Below are 16709 nucleotides of genomic sequence, written 5' to 3'. Positions count from 1 at the left end.
CTGTTTGTTTTTTTTTTTTTACTGTTTTTCTTCTTATCATTTTACGTAAAGGAAATTAGCCCTTTGCAATATGAGCTATACATGCTGTTTCCCAGTTTATAATTTGTCTTTTGACCTTGCTTTAATGTGGTTACTGCCATGCAAAGAGGGTTTTTTTGGTTTTTTATTTTAATAATTCGTTTTGTCTTTTCTATTATGGTTTAGAGTTAGTTACACTTAGGCCTTGTTCCTTTTTTTTTTTTTTTTTTTGGCCACACCGTGCAGCTTGCAGGATCTCAGTTCCCCAACCAGGGACTGAACCCAGGCTGTGGCAGTGAAAGCCTGGAATCCTAACCACTAGGCCACCAGAGAACTCCCCACTTAGGTCTTGTTCTTATTTTTCTGTTTTTCTTTCTCTCTCCATATACATATATGTGTATATATACACATATATAGATACTATATAAATATATATATATATATATATATTTCCCAGAATTTTTATGATCCTTTCATGGTTTCATTTATTCTTAAAATCTAGAGATTTCATCCATGTGATATTTATCAAAAGCAATCCCTTTCAACAGCAGGTCCCCTTACGTGTTTCAGTGCATTACGTGACTAACTTAGGATCCTGAGGAGGAGGCTGAAAGTGTGAAATAATCATAAACTGCAATAACAGAGGTCAAAAAACCTGTGAGATACCAACTCTCCCTCTCACCACTTGTAAGTGAAGGGGGGAAAGTCATGTGAATAATTTAATATTTACTCCTGTTAATTCTTAAATTAATTTTAATTAATTTAATGTTTAAATTAACTTTTATGGCAAAAATTAGCAAATGGGGGAAAAAAGCACTTATCTACCTTGTTCACTGCTCTCGGTTGGGGAATCTTCATGTCGAAGAAAAAATTTCACTTCTTCCCTTCGTGGCCCCCACTTCTGAAGATGTTCATACATCATATAATCAAAGGGTATGGGACGCTCTAGGAAAAAAACAAACAAACAAAAAATCTTACTTTTCTCAGAAACAAAATGACTCGTACCAAAAGTAAAAAATGAATAAAAATAATTTAAAATAAATGTACACATATATTAGAATTCAAGGATATTACAAGCACTGAATTTTAACTTTAATGAAGTGAAAGCAAGACCATGAAGGGGAAATAATTTAGGTAACATATAAACAAAGAAGTAAACATAAAAGCAATTTTGCAACATTAAATGGGGAACAGTGAAAAAAATGTCCTTTAGTATATTTATCATGAAGCAGTATGCCTCCCACTCTTTCAAAGAAACACATTAACAAATTGGCTGAATCTTGTTATTCATTAAAATGTTACAGGTGGCAATCAGAGGTATAAAGGCTTGACAACGCACTTGCTGGCAATACAGCTAGCCCACACAAACACTTGTACGTGAATGTTCACAGCAGCAATATTCATAGTAGCCAAAAAGTGGAAACAATCCAAGTGTCCATTAACTGATGAAAGGATAAATAAACTGTTGTGTATCATACAATGGATATTTGCAGCCAAAAAAAGAAATTAAGTATTGATACATGCTACAACATGGATGAATCCTGAAAACATGCTAAGAGAAAAAAGCTAGATCAAAAAGTCACACATTAAAAATAAATAAATAATTTTTTTAAAAAGTCACATATTGTATGATACAATTTATATGAGATGCCTAAAATAGTCAAACACAGAGCCAGAAAGTAATACAGTGGTTGCCTGGGGGAGGAAGGAATGGGGAGGTACAGAGTTTGGAGATAGTTGCACAACACTGAGAATGTCCTAAAAACCACGAAGTTGTACACTAAAATGGGGATTTTTATGCTATGTGAATTTTATCTCAATTAAAAGCAAATCTTGAAATGTTCCCACTGCTGCTTGTGCTTGAAAGAGAGAAAGGATATCGGCAAGTTCCAAGGCTCACAGCAAACGGCCTGGCGTGGGAGAGGAGCAGGACAAAACCGAACCATATTTTGGCTCCTTTCAACACAGGAGTATGTCTGGGCGAGAGGCTCCTCCTGCTCAGCCTGAGAACCCGACACTGAGTCAAGAGAAAGAGCTGTGCAAGCTGCAGCCTTGTCATACATTCAAGGTGTGATTTACTGTTCAGTCCTAGATAAGTGCCAGACTTCCGTAAGGAAGAAAACCCCACCATTCATAGAAATGCAGCGCACATTGTGCTGCTGCCGTTTCATCTTCCTACATGTGCAGGCAAGCTTTGCCTATTCAGCCAACATCAAGGGCAAGGACATAAATCATCTCATCTCAGTTGAAAATGAAGTCTGTGTGTGCTTAGTTCAACTCTGAACTGAGTATTTGTACAACGAAAAGCAAGCACAAACTGAACACTAATGAAGTAATATCATTCCATATTTTTAGTTTTGAAAGTAACACTTTTTATGGATATAGGCCTATAAAAAAGATTTTTAGGAACTTGTATATTGTAGTTTTATAGCTGTGAGGTCCATGTTTAAGCCTAATCGTGTCCCTTGGTTTTACATAAAATTGTCTTAGGCCATATTTTTATTCATATTGCTTTGGCTTACAAATTTTTTTCACATTAATTAAAATCAGTTTACAATCTCCACTTAAATCTACCAAGTCTTAGCATAACTTTATAAAGTTAAAACTCCAATTTTGCCTTAAAGCCAGTTATTGAAAAAAATGTTTCCCTTTATAAATAAAAAAATTTTAAAGACTAACTTCAAGAAAAGCAAGCTAAGCTTCACTACCTTTTTTAAATAAGAAGGGTTAACTAAAACGTATTTCTGTTTTAAAGCGAAAACAAAACTACCCCACATGTATCATGTAGAATTAATAGCATACTATACCTCATTAGCATCTTATGTAATGGAGAAATCTATGATAAGACTTTCAGCCATTCTTGGATAAGGCAAAAAGAAAATCAAGTAGGAAATTTCACAAAAAGAAAAACTGAAGGTCCTACCTACACTCCTGATTTGCATTAGAGCTGACATACTCGAGGAAGGGAACCACAAAAAGATCAGGATAATAAGCTGGCCAAGTTAACAGATTGTTACAGGCTGGGTTGTGTCCCTTCACACACAAATTCATATGCTGAAGTCCTAACCCCTAGTACCTCAGAATGTGACCTTATTTGAAGACAGGATCTTTAAAGAGGTAATAAGTTAAAATGAGGTCATTAGGGTGCACCCTAATCTAAATGACTGGTGTCCCTTTAAGAAGAGATTAGGACACAGATACAGACGGAAGGCCATGTAAGGACACAGGGAGAAGACTGCTGTCTACAAGCCAAGGAGAGAGGCCTCAGGAGAAACCAACCTTGCTGACACCTTGATCTCAGACCTCTAGCCTCCAGAATTGTGAAAAGATAAATTTCTCTTATTTAAGCCACCCAGTTTGTGTTACTTTGTTATGGCGGCCTGAGCAAAGTAATACACAGATCCACAGAGAAATATTCTCTTCTCAAAAGCACTGACAATTACATTGGAGTATCATATTTCTGAATACTGATGACATGAGTATACCATGTGTTATGGATGCAATCATTTTTATGCAAAGCGTTCTCCAAAATCTGAATATTACCTTAAGGGTTCCTCTGGGGTAAAAAAGACTGAGAAAGGCTGTGCTTTTTCCCCTTCCTTTGAATCTCATCCACCACCATCTCTTCAAGACCTCGCTTTGCTGCTCCAATTTACTCAATGATTTAAGTGTTTACTCAGGGCCTATTATGAGAAACAGGCTGGGCACTGGCAGTATGATGGTGAACAAACAAGTTCCTGCCTTCAGGAATTTTAGTCCAATAAGACAGAGAGAGATGAAAGCTACCATATTATGTTTTGATAAATACAATGACAGTACTGGAGCAAAGCGGAGGGACCCTTAACACACTCTGAGATTCAAGGAAGGGATTAGAGGCAAAGGTGCGTGGGTGCTAGGGACTGCTCTAGACAGTGGGAGCAGTGGCTGTGACCCTCTGTGCTCCGAGGAGGTAGGCCTCATTCCTGATGAGGCTAGACCACAGGTTATGATTTCAGATGGCCCTGGAGCCAAGGACTGCAACAAATGAGTGACTCAAGCGGCCAGGGACCACTGGGGCTCTCCCAGACTAATATAAGGGGCAGATAAGGAATAAGAAGTGACAGCAAGCCACAAAAAGCAAGAGTGCTAAGAGGCTAGAGGAGAGCAAACAATGATGGAATGACCAGCCTCTAACATTAGTCCTCTAAAAACTGCAATTACTTAACACCCCTTTTCCTGTAGCTGATATCAGACTGATAACTGAGGACCTGGCCTCTTACTTCTACTTTAGTAAATAGTCCACCATTTATCAAAGTCAAGTTTCTCTCAATGTGTCCTTAAAGTTTTTACTCTGAATCTGAAGGATAACATTAAAAGCACAAGACTTTGGAAGAAAATATTTACAAATCATACACCTAATAAGGGACTTGTATCTACAATATATAAAGAACTCTTACTGGGGATGTAATGTACATCATGGTGACCAGAGTTAACAATACATACTGCAGGGACTTCCCTGGTGGCGCAGTGGTTAAGAATCTGCCTGCCAATGCAGGGGACATGGGTTCGATTCCTGGTCCGGGAAGATCCTACATGCTGCGGAGCAACAACTACTGAGCCTGTGCTCTAGAACCTGTGAGCCACAACTAATGAGCCCGTGTGCCACAACTACTGAAGCCCACGCACCTACAGCCCATGTTCTGCAACAAGAGAAGCCACCGCAATGAGAAGCCCACGCACCACAATGAAAAGTAGCCCCCACTCGCTGCAACTAGAGAAAGCCTGTGCACAGCAACGTAGACCCAATGCCACCAAAAATGAATTTAAAAAAAAAACATACTGCATATTTGAAGTTGCTAAAAGAGTAGACCTTAAAAGTTCTCATCACAAGAAAAAATATTCTGTAACTGTGTGCAGAAATGGATGCTAACTAGACTTACTGTGGTGATCATTTCACAATATACACAAATATCAAATAATTATATAGTACATTTCAAACTAATAAAATGTTGTATGTCAATTATACCTCAATTAAAAAATTATTTTTAAAAAGTGTAAGAATTCACTGATTATCCCTAAGTGTCCTTTAAACACATCCATCTGGACACCCACCTCATACACAGCATGTTCCAACTGACCACTCTCTTGCTTCCTGACTCAGACCCATCCATGCACACAGCTACCTGCTTCCACACGCTGCCAGAGCAGGTGGCCTTGCCAGTCTAGTTCCCACCCTCCTGGGCCCCTCCTCTCAGTGCTGTCTGAGGAGCACGCCTTCCCCATGCTCTTCTCTTGTCCTTCCCTCACACTGCTCCCCTCGCCTGGTGTATCCTATCCCAGTTCAATTCCACATCTCCACGAGAATCCACATTATTTTGCAGAATTTTCTGTATTCGGTAATTATATTACCTACACTGATCATCTCTGCCCAGCTAGCTGACAAATCCTTAAATGTAAGAGCCAGTATTAACTCTTTTCAACTTAATAAACAAATATTTATGAAGCACTTACTATTTAAAAGGCTTTGTACACAGGGGAACACGATAGTGTTTTTGTCTTCGTGAAGTTATCGTAGGGAGAAGAAAAGCAGATGAACAACCTGACATGCAACAAACAAAACACTGTAAGGTCTCAGTGGACAGAGAACTCTCGTTTGGTCAGTAGTGATGTCAGAAAGCCTTCACACAAGAACCGGATCTGCTTTCCCAGCTTCTTCCACATGGCTACGGTGAGGGTCAAATCACAGAACACACTTCTTTGCAAACAGCATTTATAACATCCTATCCTCATGCGATAAAATAGTTTTTACTTTACTCAATTCCTTATTACCTCAGATAACAAAGAACCGGAAACAACATTCTGTATTCAATAAACACTGGATTTCATGTACTTAGTCATCTTTATAGAGCCTAATACATACCATTTCCTCTCCACACTTCAGCTAAATGGCAACTGCCTTCTCCAGGTTCCTTGCAAAATTCTACAACATCCCGACATGTTGTTTCTGGTGTTATGGGAACTTCTGTTAAAATCTGTTCATTGTTGCTCAAGAACACGGTTAATATCATCTGTAAGAGAAAGATTAAATTAAAGCTACAACTTAGAGTCATCCATCAATAAAGAGATTAATCTGTAAATTAAAAGTGATCCCCCCACCACCCCAGTCCCCCACTGCCACTCCGCCCTGCCAGAATGCTTACGGGGCAGGTTAAGCTGATCCTAAAGTTCACGTAGAAAAATTGAAATATAAGACAAGTCAGGAAAATGCCAAAAGAGGAGTATTAGAAGGAAACTAGCACTACTAGATATTATAAAGCCTCAAAACAGTATGGCAACAGCACATAAATAGATCAACGGGACAAATTATAAAGTCCAGAAACAGAAAATGGTAAATGATGAAGCAGGTATCTCAAAACTGAGGAAGGAAAAGACTATATAATGAATGATGCCTGAGCAATTAAAATACCCATCTGGAAAAAAATGATTCATATTGCATATCATACACAAGCATAAGTTCCTAATAGATCAAATATTTAAATATAAATCACAAAATTGTAAAGATTCCAGACTAAAACTGGATAAATTCCTTTTTATAACCTTGGAGTACAGAGCCCTTTCTACCTATGACTCAAAAACCAGACACCACAGAAAAAGATATATTCAGGTAATAAAACACAGGGATCTTTTACAAAGCAAAAAAGACTAACTGGGGAAAAATATTTGTAACTAATATCACATATAAAAAGCCAATCTTCTCAATATATAAAAGGCTCCTAAAAACTGGTACCAGAAAGACCAAAAATCCAATTTATTTTAAAAAATTGACTGAAGAAATAATATATCACAGTAAAAGAAATTAAAATGGTCCTTAAATGAAGGTATATTATAATGTATTTGAAAAATTAAAAATTGTCCAGCATTATTTTAAAAAAACTTTTAAAAACCCTACCACTTTGATCTAAGAACTCAAGAGATTGTATCACAAGGGATTTTTAAAAAACATTACTCCTAAAGTAAAATTTAAACCAAAGATTTTCTTTAATCTTTTTTTTTTTTTTTTTTTTTTTTTTTTTTTTTTTTGCGGTACACGGGCCTCTCACTGTTGTAGCCTCTCTCATTGTGGAGCACAGGCTCCGGATGCACAGGCTCAGCAGCCATGGCTCATGGGCCTAACCGCTCCGTGGCATGTGGGATCTTCCCGGACCGGGGCACGAACCCGTGTCCCCTGAATCGGCAGGCGGACTCTCAGCCACTGCGCCACCAGGGAAGCCCTGTTTAATCTTTGATCAAAGTCAGAAACAAAATCTGCATTTGTCCCAAAATTCTCCTCTCAAAATCTCGGCTGTCAACTAAGTATTTTAGTTCATTGTTAAAATATTTTTTTCTTAGAAGTGCCCTAAATTCCTAAATTTTGAGATTAAACATCTCTATACTGACAGCCAGATTTTATTACCAAAACTAGTAATAGTTATGAACTGTTCTCTTGCCACCAATCTCCCCTTACTCCAACCTACCCCCCTTCACTGTTGCCAGTTAATTTCCTAAATGTAAATCAGCTGAAGTCATTCCCTTGCTTAAAATATTCAGGAGCCCTGCGCTGCCTAATAGCAATCCTTCCCAAAACATTTATTCGAGTTTATAAACAGGAAACTGGTTTCTTTACTGAGCACTCAAGAGTCTAACATTGTAATGTTCATGTGAATCTCTAACTTTTCTCCCCCAGAGACTCTTATGGGGCTTGGATTTCCACAGAATGCCCTCCGAGAAAGCCTAGACTACAGGATAAACTGCAAACTCCTATCACGGGTAAAAGATTCCTCACAACCTTCCTAGCCTTCCAGCCCTAGTGCCTTCCCACAATGAACCTTGCTCCCTCAAGTCCAAGCTCTCCCAGGCCGCTGTCCCCCTGCCCCAGTGCCCTTACTGTTCGCCTGTAAACTCCTATTCACCCTCTGAAACTCAGCTCATACGCTACACCTCTGCAAAACCTCCCTTCACCACCTCCTCTCACCAAGGAGGCTACATGTTCCTTCCTTTGTGATCCAGTAGCTCTTCACACACATCTTCATTACATCACCCTAGGCTCTACGTGCCTCCAAGCAATTCACTTTTGAATCTTTTGTTCCCGTTGCCTCATCAGTATCTGACGTATGGGAGGCACTGTGAAATCTGGTCGACTCCACGAATGGCAGACAAAATATAAAACCTCCACCATACCACAGAACTGAGGAAACACTACTCATGATCTAAGTAAGATACACCCAGTCTGTTGAACAAGCACTTTTCCTTCAGTTCTTCTAGGATGTTATAAACACATTTCTCTTTTATAAGAAATAAAACAGTTATTTCTGCTCACTAACCCACAGAGGAATTTATCTTTAAAAGTTGGGGTCTTTTGGGCTTCCTTGGGGCGCAGTGGTTGAGAGTCCGCCTGCCGATGCAGGGGACATGGGTTCGTGCCCCGGTCCGGGAGGATCCCACATGCCGCGGAGCGGCTGGGCCCGTGAGCCATGGCCGCTGAGCCTGCACGTCCGGAGCCTGTACTCCGCAACGGGAGAGGCCACGGCAGTGAGAGGCCCGCGTACCGCAAAAAAAAAAAAAAAAAAAAAAAGTTGGGGTCTTTTAAATACTAACATAAATGGCCTGGAATCTATAGAATTTGGAATAAAATTGGTAATTCCTGGATCCAGTGCAAACAAGTCCAGAACTGAAGGGCCTTAATGCTATACCAGTTTCATCAGAACAAGTGGAATTTTTTTTAAATAAATTTATTTACTTATTTATTTTTGGCTGCATTGGGTCTTTGTTGCTGTGCACAGGCTTTCTCTAGTTGCAGCGAGCAGGGGCTACTGTTGCGGTGTGCGGGCTTCTCATTGCGGTGGCTTCTCTTGTTGTGGAGCACGGGCTCTAGACACGCGGGCTTCAGTTGTTGTGGCTCGTGGGCTCTAGAGCGCAGGCTCAGTAGTTGTGGCCCACGGGCTTACCTGCTCTGTGGCATGCGGGATCTTTCCGGACCAGGGCTTGAACCCATGTCCCCTGCACTGGCAGGCGGATTCTCAACCACTGCACCACCAGGTAAGCCCTTGGAATATATTTTTATTCTTGTTTACTCATATTTATTTTATTCTTCTAATGGTAAATATTGTCCCATGTGATTTCATAGCCTATGCTTTAAATTTAGTTATTTATTTATTTGTTTGTTTGGCTGCGCCGGGTCTTAGTTACAGCACGCGGGATCTGCATTGTGGCATGTGGAATCTAGTTCCCTGACCAGGGATCAAATCCGGGCCCCCTGCATTGGGAGTGCAGAGTCTTAGCCACTGGACCACCCGGGAAGTCCCCTCATAGCCTATGCTTTTTAAGATCTAATAATATATTTTCCCAAACCACAGTTTATAAATCAAAATTTCAAATCAGTGAGAATATTTTTAAAAATTATCTTCTCTTTAAGTGCTGTAACTACATTTCACTAATAACCAGGAGTGGGTCCTGTTTTCTGCGGTGTTTCAGCCTTTTCATTCCTCATCCTGTACCGCTTGTGTCTACTACAGGATCCATGATTTGTTCTCCATACTGTGAGCTAGTGAAGGTTTACACAACCATCTGCTTCTGGAAGCCGGGCCTCTGGCCAGAACCAGTCTCGCATGCTCATCACCCACCATGGGCACACAGTGGCACCCGTAAAGGCATGGCTTGTGCTTCTCTGCTCGGAAAGCAGAATTCTTTAGGAACCTGCTGTCAGAATGAACCATGGCGTGACACTCTTCAGGGACACTTTTGAATTACCAAGACTTTTCAGCTAGTGAATAAGTTCAACATGATGGGGGAAGGGGAGGAGGGGCAGAATGGCAGAGTTGTGAGTTTGAATATTTATTTTTTGAAAGCTAAGAACTCGCACATAATTTATCCGAAAGTCACTACACATTACTTCAGTTTTTAATTCTATTTTATAGTCTTTAGTAAACCCTATCTTTCCTAATCTTAGCAAAATCCATTTCCCCTAATCTCTACTACTCAATCAAAGCTAATATCATTATAATCATCACAGATTTAAAAGCTCTCGAGATAAATTAAGCTGGCATTGACCTGGATGGTACATACTTCCCTAGAGCAACCCCTAAAATTGGAGCTGAAAAGGCATGGGACTGCTACCATTATTCTAGCAAGTATTTCTTAAATTAAAAGAAACTGAAGAATCTCCAACATAAATATCATAAGTATTAATCCTAGATGCACTTTTTTTAATATCTTTGAAATCACAATATATCTTACAACTGATAGCATGTCACAATCTAATGGGTAGTGTTATTTTTTTTCTTTCTTAATAGTATGTATGGAGATGAAACCCAATAGGGTTAAGGATTAAGAAGACAAAGAAAACAAAGTAAAGAAGTTAATGTTTTATTCTTCCTAAAAGATTAATATGTTGAAAATAAAAGATTTGGTTAACTACAGTTAGAAAAACACACAAAGATTTATACTATGTGCTGTAACCAGAATGGCACGTGATGATAAAATGCCTTATATGCCTTTCTTCAAACTGTTCCCTCTGCCCAGACAAGTCACGATATCAGACCCTGCCCGCCTGTCTGTCCTTCTCCATCATCCGCAAACGTCCACCTCCTCTTGGAAGTATCTCCTGACGCAACTGTCCACCCATCCTGACCCAATGTGAGTCAGGGCCTCCTCTTTTGCTCTCCTATAACAGACTGTGGCTATTTCTGGCATAACATTCTTACACTAAATTATCAATGGTTTTCATGATTACATCCTCTACTGGAACAGTGTTTGTGACTCACAGGAGTGAGCTGTGACCCATCACCTGCTCTTGAAATCATCTAAGTGGGTCTCAAGCTGCACATATTTTTATTTAAAGTTGTTTTAAAAAAACCTAGAATGGCCATAAGGCCACTGAGGGCAGGACCTGTGTTCTCTAACTCAGTGCCTGAGTAAAATATGTGTGCTCAGTAAATAAAAGATGGAAGCAGCCTAGCAGGCAGCTAACTGCATAACCATATCAGATTAAGAGGTCAACTTCTCCTCACTCTCAAGAACATTTGAGCTACATAAAGAAAATCACTGGGAATCTACCACTAATGTAAGTCATCTACATAGGAGAGCCTTTAAAACATTTGCTCACCTAACCAACCTATCTAAAACAGCACTCCTCTATCTCACTCTGCTTTTTTTCTTCTTCGTTTTCATCACCACCTGATCTATGTTGTATATTTATTTACTTGTTTATCCTCTGTCTCCTCCCACTAGAACATAAGCTCCCTGAGAGCAGGGATTTTAGTTAGTTCACTGCTCTATCACTAGTGCCTGGAGTAAAGCCTGGTACATAGTAGGCACTCAGTAAACTCCCCCAAGTATATAAAAAATTTCTTTTTAAAATAGGTTGAGTCACAAAGGGTAGGTGTCTGCCTTCTTATCTTCAAGGTCTCCATAGGAAAACAAACAAACAAACAATATTTTACCCCCCTTATCACTGAGTTACTCCACATCAGAGAGGAGAAAGATAAAAATCTTTTAAAAATGTTAGTGTTGGGGACTTCCCTGGTGGCGCAGTGGTTAAGAATCCGCCTGCCAATGCAGGGGACACAGGTTCGAGCCCTGGTCTGGGAAGATCCCATATGGTGCGGGGCAACTAAGCCCGTGCACCATAACTACTGAGCCTGCGCTCTAGAGCCTGCGAGCCACAGCTACTGAGCCTGCGTGTCACAACTACTGAAGCCCGCGTGCCTAGAGACCGTGCTCCACAACAAGAGAAGCCACCGCAATGAGAAGCCCACGCACGGCAACGAAGAGTAGCTCCCGCTCGCCGCAACTAGAGAAGGCCTGCATGCAGCAATGAGACCCAAGGCAGCCAAAAAATGAATTAAAAAAATTTTTTAAATGTTAGCGTAAAAGTCAGAAGCCTATACACATGCATATATTTGGCAGATTTTACTCAAAACTAGACATCACAGAAATCCCTTGTTAAAGTTTTCCCTCCTTCCACAAGGTGGCACTGCAGGGTGTCGGGGGGGTGGGGGGGAGTCCCACCCTTACTCCTGCAAATTTTGGGGAAACGAATTAACTCCAAAGAAAATGAACAAAGAGTTTGGTAAGATATTACACTCAATTTTGATAATTGGAATTCGTGTTATTTTGGCAAAGAACTAGAACTAGGCTTTCAAGATCAATGAAGAATTTTTTTCTAAATAAGCAAGAAGTAAATATTTAAGACTCTTGAGAGGACAGATACATTTAAATATTTAAGTAGCATCTACTCATAAGAGACTAATACAGTTAAATGACCATTAAATTAGATCCTCAATAACCATATCAATTAGTTCAAGTCACTGTTTTTTGCCTTTTTTTTTTTTTGCGATACCTGGGCCTCTCACTGTTGTGGCCTCTCCCGTTGCGGAGCACAGGCTCCGGTCGCGCAGGCTCAGCAGCCATGGCTCACGGGCCCAGCCGCTCCGTGGCATGTGGGATCTTCCCGGACCAAGGCACGAACCCGTGTCCCCTGAATCGGCAGGCGGACTCTCAGCCACTGCGCCACCAGGGAAGCCCTGGCAGGCGGATTCTTAACCACTGCACCACCAGGGAAGTCCCTTTGCTTTAATAATTTAATATTTTAAAAGTATATATTCCATCATATAAAAATTTCCTCTCACCAGCTTGAATTGGTGAAATCTGGTCACACGCTATTCCTGGGAATACAAAATATACATCTCAGCTTCCCTTCACCTTACTTACTTAATCCCTCCAGTATTTAAAAGCATATGCATTTTGAGGAAACCTGTCTAAAACCTTGTAGAAATACAAAACTCACGAAGCTTCTTGTAATGTCTAGATATGCTATTACTCCATACCATGTGTGGAGGTGATGCAGCTGACCAAATATAATCTATTCATTATAACTTAAAGAATCCTCTAAAATAGGAACAGGGCAGTATCAACTCTGACACCCTTGTTCATCAATGTTGAGAATCACTGCTCAGAATGATGGTTGCTTTACTGACATTGTCCATGTGAACATTATGGAAGCAGAACTGATTTTCAAACCACAGGTTGTGACCTACTAATGTGCTGTATAATCAATTAGTGCCCTCAGGGCCAGTTTTGTTTTTTAATGGAGAAGAACAATATAAAATAGTATTCTAACACAACACTGTAAATCAACTATAATATAAAATAAAAATTAAAACAAAACACACATCAAAAAAAAAACAGTATTAAGAGAATGAAAAGGGACTTCCCTGGTGGCTCAGTGGTTAAGAATCTGCCTGCCTATGCAGGGGACACAGGTTTGATCCCTGGTCCGGGAAGATCCCACATGCCGTGGAGCAACTAAGCCCATGCGCCACACTACTGAGCCGGCGCTGTAGAGCCTGCGAGCCACAACTACCGAAGGCCTCATACCTAGAGCCTGTGCTCTGCAACAAGAGAAGCCACTGCAATGAGAAGCCCGTGAACTGCAACGAAGAGTAGCCCGAGCTCAACACAACTAGAGAAAGCCCGCGCAGCCATACATACATACACACATACATAAATAAATAAATAAATTTAAAAAAAGAACGAAAAGACCAGCCTGGGAGAAAATATTTATAAAACACATACCTGATAAAGAATCTGTATCCTAAATATACACAGAACTCTTAAAACTCAATAAGAAAACAAAGAACCCAATCAAAAAATGAACAAAAGATCCATATACCTCATCAAAGAAGATACACAGATGGCAAATCAGCATGTGAAGAGACGTTCATCAGAGGTCATTAGGGAATTGCAAATTAAAACAACAATGAGAAACCACTACACACCTAACAGAATGTCCAAAATCCAGAACATTGACAATACCAAATGCTGACAAAGACGTGGAGCAATAGGAACCTGCTGGTGGAAATGTGAAATGGCACACCCACTTTGGAAGACAGTCTGGCAGTTTCTTACGAAACTAAACATATTCTCACCATGAGATCCAGCAATTAAGATTCTTGGTATTTACCCAAATGAATTGAAAATTTATATCTACACAAAAACCTACACACGAATGTTTATAGTAGCTTTTTATTCATAACTGCCAAAACTTGGAAGTCACCAAGATATCCTTCGGTAGGTGAATGGATAAATAAACTGTGGTGCATCCAGAAAATGGAATATCATGCAGTGATAAAAAGAAATGAGCTATCAAGTCACAAAAAGACATGGAGGAAACATAAATGCACATGGCTAAGTGAAAGAAACCAGTCTGAAAAGACTACATACTGTATGATTCCAACTATATGACATTCTGGAAAAGAAAAAACTGTGGAGACAGTAAAATGATCAGTGGTTGCCAGGAGCTGAGGGTGGAAAGAAGGATGAGTAAGTGGAAGGAAAAGAATTTTTTAGGGCAGTGAAACTACTCTGTATGATACCATATTGGTAGATAAATGACACTCCACATTTGTCAAAACTCACAGAACTGTACAACAGAAAGAGTGAACCCTCATGTAAACTATGGACTTTAGTTAATAATAATGTATGAACATTAGTTCATTAATTATAACAAAGGTACCCCATTAAAGCAAAATGTTAATAATAGGGAAAACTGTTGGGGTTCAATCTTTCTGTAAACCTAAAACTGCTCTAAAAAGCAGAGTCTATTAAGTTAAAATAAAAAATAAAACAATACACTACATGTGGTAAAGGTTGAGTCCTGTCTCCTGAAATTCTGACTACATATATCCATATAGAGAGATACAGGATTGTGTGTAAGACTGGGTCACGTTGTAAAAGGTGTTTCTTGGTGTGGGTCATGGTCCAAGAAGTTTGGAAGAAACTGCTCTCAGGGCCTCATGAAACCCCCCAGGATTAAATGAAAAAATCACTACACTGGGGGAAAAGCACTCCCATCAACATTTATCAGTGCTTATTACTAGGCACTGTGATACACACTTCACACATTCTCAATTCGCACACCAACTTTGTGAGATAAATACCAACCTTCATTTTACAGATTAGGGAAAGGAGGCTTGGAGAGGTTAAATAACTTGTCCAAGGTCACTGAGCTAATAAATGCCAGAGTAGGATTGGATTTAACCCTGGTCTGACCGACTCCAAAGCTATGGTCTGAACCACTACTCTAAACCACTTCAAAAGAAAAAAAGCAAAACAGCAGAATTTTAATAAATACCTTCTACTTACAGTATACTCCCCATTATTAGATAACTTCTCAACTAACCAAATTTTATCCAGTGTCTACAGTTGAAGCTATCTAAAATGCAAAGTTAATCATACAAGGGAACCAGAACAAAGAATCATGCATTTTTTCTAATTATTCAACTATAAAGATGATCTCACTAATAGATGTTCTAATTAAATTTTCTTGACCTTACAAAATTTTAAATTAGGTGTACCAACAATTTTCAGAATAAGGCTTCCTCTTTCTACATATTTCTTTGTAAAATTCAAGAAAATATATTCCTGTAGGTATTTTTTTAAAAATATTTATCTACTCCTAGGTATATACCCAAGAAAATTAAAAACATATGTCTACACAAAAACTTGAACAAAAAAGTTTATAGCACCATTACTCATAACAGCCAAAAAGTGGAAACAGCCCAAACTGATGAACGGATAAACAAATGTCGTATATCTATCTATACAATGGAATATTACTTGATCATAAAAAGGAATGAAGTGAATGCTACAAACATGGATCAACCTTAGAAACACTGCCAAGTGAAAGATGCCAGATACAAAAGGTCACATGTTGTGTGATTCCATTTACATGAGATGTCCAGAATAGGCAAATCCATAGAGACAGGAAGTAGATTAGTGGTTGCCAGGGAATAAGGGGAAGGAGGAATAGGAAGTGACTGCTAATGGGTACAGTTTCTTCTTGGGGTGATGAAAATGTTCTAAAATTAGATAGTGGTAACAGTTACACAAGTCTGTGAATATGTTAAAACCACTAAACTGCATACTTCAAAGGAGTGAATGTTATGTGAAATACATGTCAATAAAGCTGTATTTAAAAAATATCTAGCTATACCAATTATTCAACCTATATAATCAGTAAAATATTTTTCCCAATGGAAACAACTTTAAATAAATATTATGGGACTTCCCTGGTGGCGCAGTGGTTAAGAATCCGTCTGCCAATGCAGGGGACACGGGTTCGAGCCCTGGTCCGGGAAGATCCCACATGCCGCGGAGCAACTAAGCCTGTGCGCCACAACCACTGGGCTTGTGCTCTGGAGCCCGCAAGCCATAACTACTGAGCTCACGTGCCACAACTACTGAAGCCCACATGCCTAGAGCCCGTGCTCCACAACGAGAAGCCACCGCAATGAGAAGCTGGCACACCACAACAAAGAGTGGCCCCCACTTGCCACAACTAGAGAAAGCCCGTGTGCATCAACAAAGACCCAATGCAACCATAAATAAATAAATAAATATCATTTCCTTGTATATATTTTTCTTTTCTCTAGTAATAAAGATTTATAATTGTACAAATCCTGTTTTTTCATGTCTGCTAATACCAAAAGTTGAGTACTAATCCTTTTGCCAGCAGAAAACAAAGCTCAAAACAAGGATAATTAGTAATGTCTCTGAAGAACATTTTAATATAATCACGCGTATAGACACCATAGCAAATACCATCATCTGTACAAAATCAGAATAAAATTTATGAAGGAAAAGTAAGTCCAATAGCCCTCCTATCTCTTTACAAA

General features: G+C 39.5%; 1 protein-coding gene across 2 annotated transcripts in view; it reads right to left on the bottom strand.

Annotated features, from left to right (window-relative positions):
* The window catches only part of PPP1R13B (protein phosphatase 1 regulatory subunit 13B), a 74225-nt gene that overhangs the window by 37283 nt on the left and 20233 nt on the right, over positions 1-16709 (bottom strand). For both annotated transcript variants that reach the window (XM_060003841.1, XM_060003842.1), the window contains exons 2-3: positions 5918-6065; positions 844-963 (exon numbers count right to left, since the gene is read on the bottom strand). In XM_060003841.1, the coding sequence (XP_059859824.1) occupies positions 844-963; positions 5918-6065 (268 nt within the window). The remainder of the gene's footprint in view (positions 1-843; positions 964-5917; positions 6066-16709) is intronic.

The sequence above is a fragment of the Delphinus delphis genome, chromosome 2, assembly GCF_949987515.2.
Source record: "Delphinus delphis chromosome 2, mDelDel1.2, whole genome shotgun sequence".
Taxonomy (NCBI): domain Eukaryota; kingdom Metazoa; phylum Chordata; class Mammalia; order Artiodactyla; family Delphinidae; genus Delphinus; species Delphinus delphis.
The sequence above is the reverse complement of the archived record's forward strand: the minus strand, read 5'-3'. Positions and strand labels throughout refer to the sequence as shown.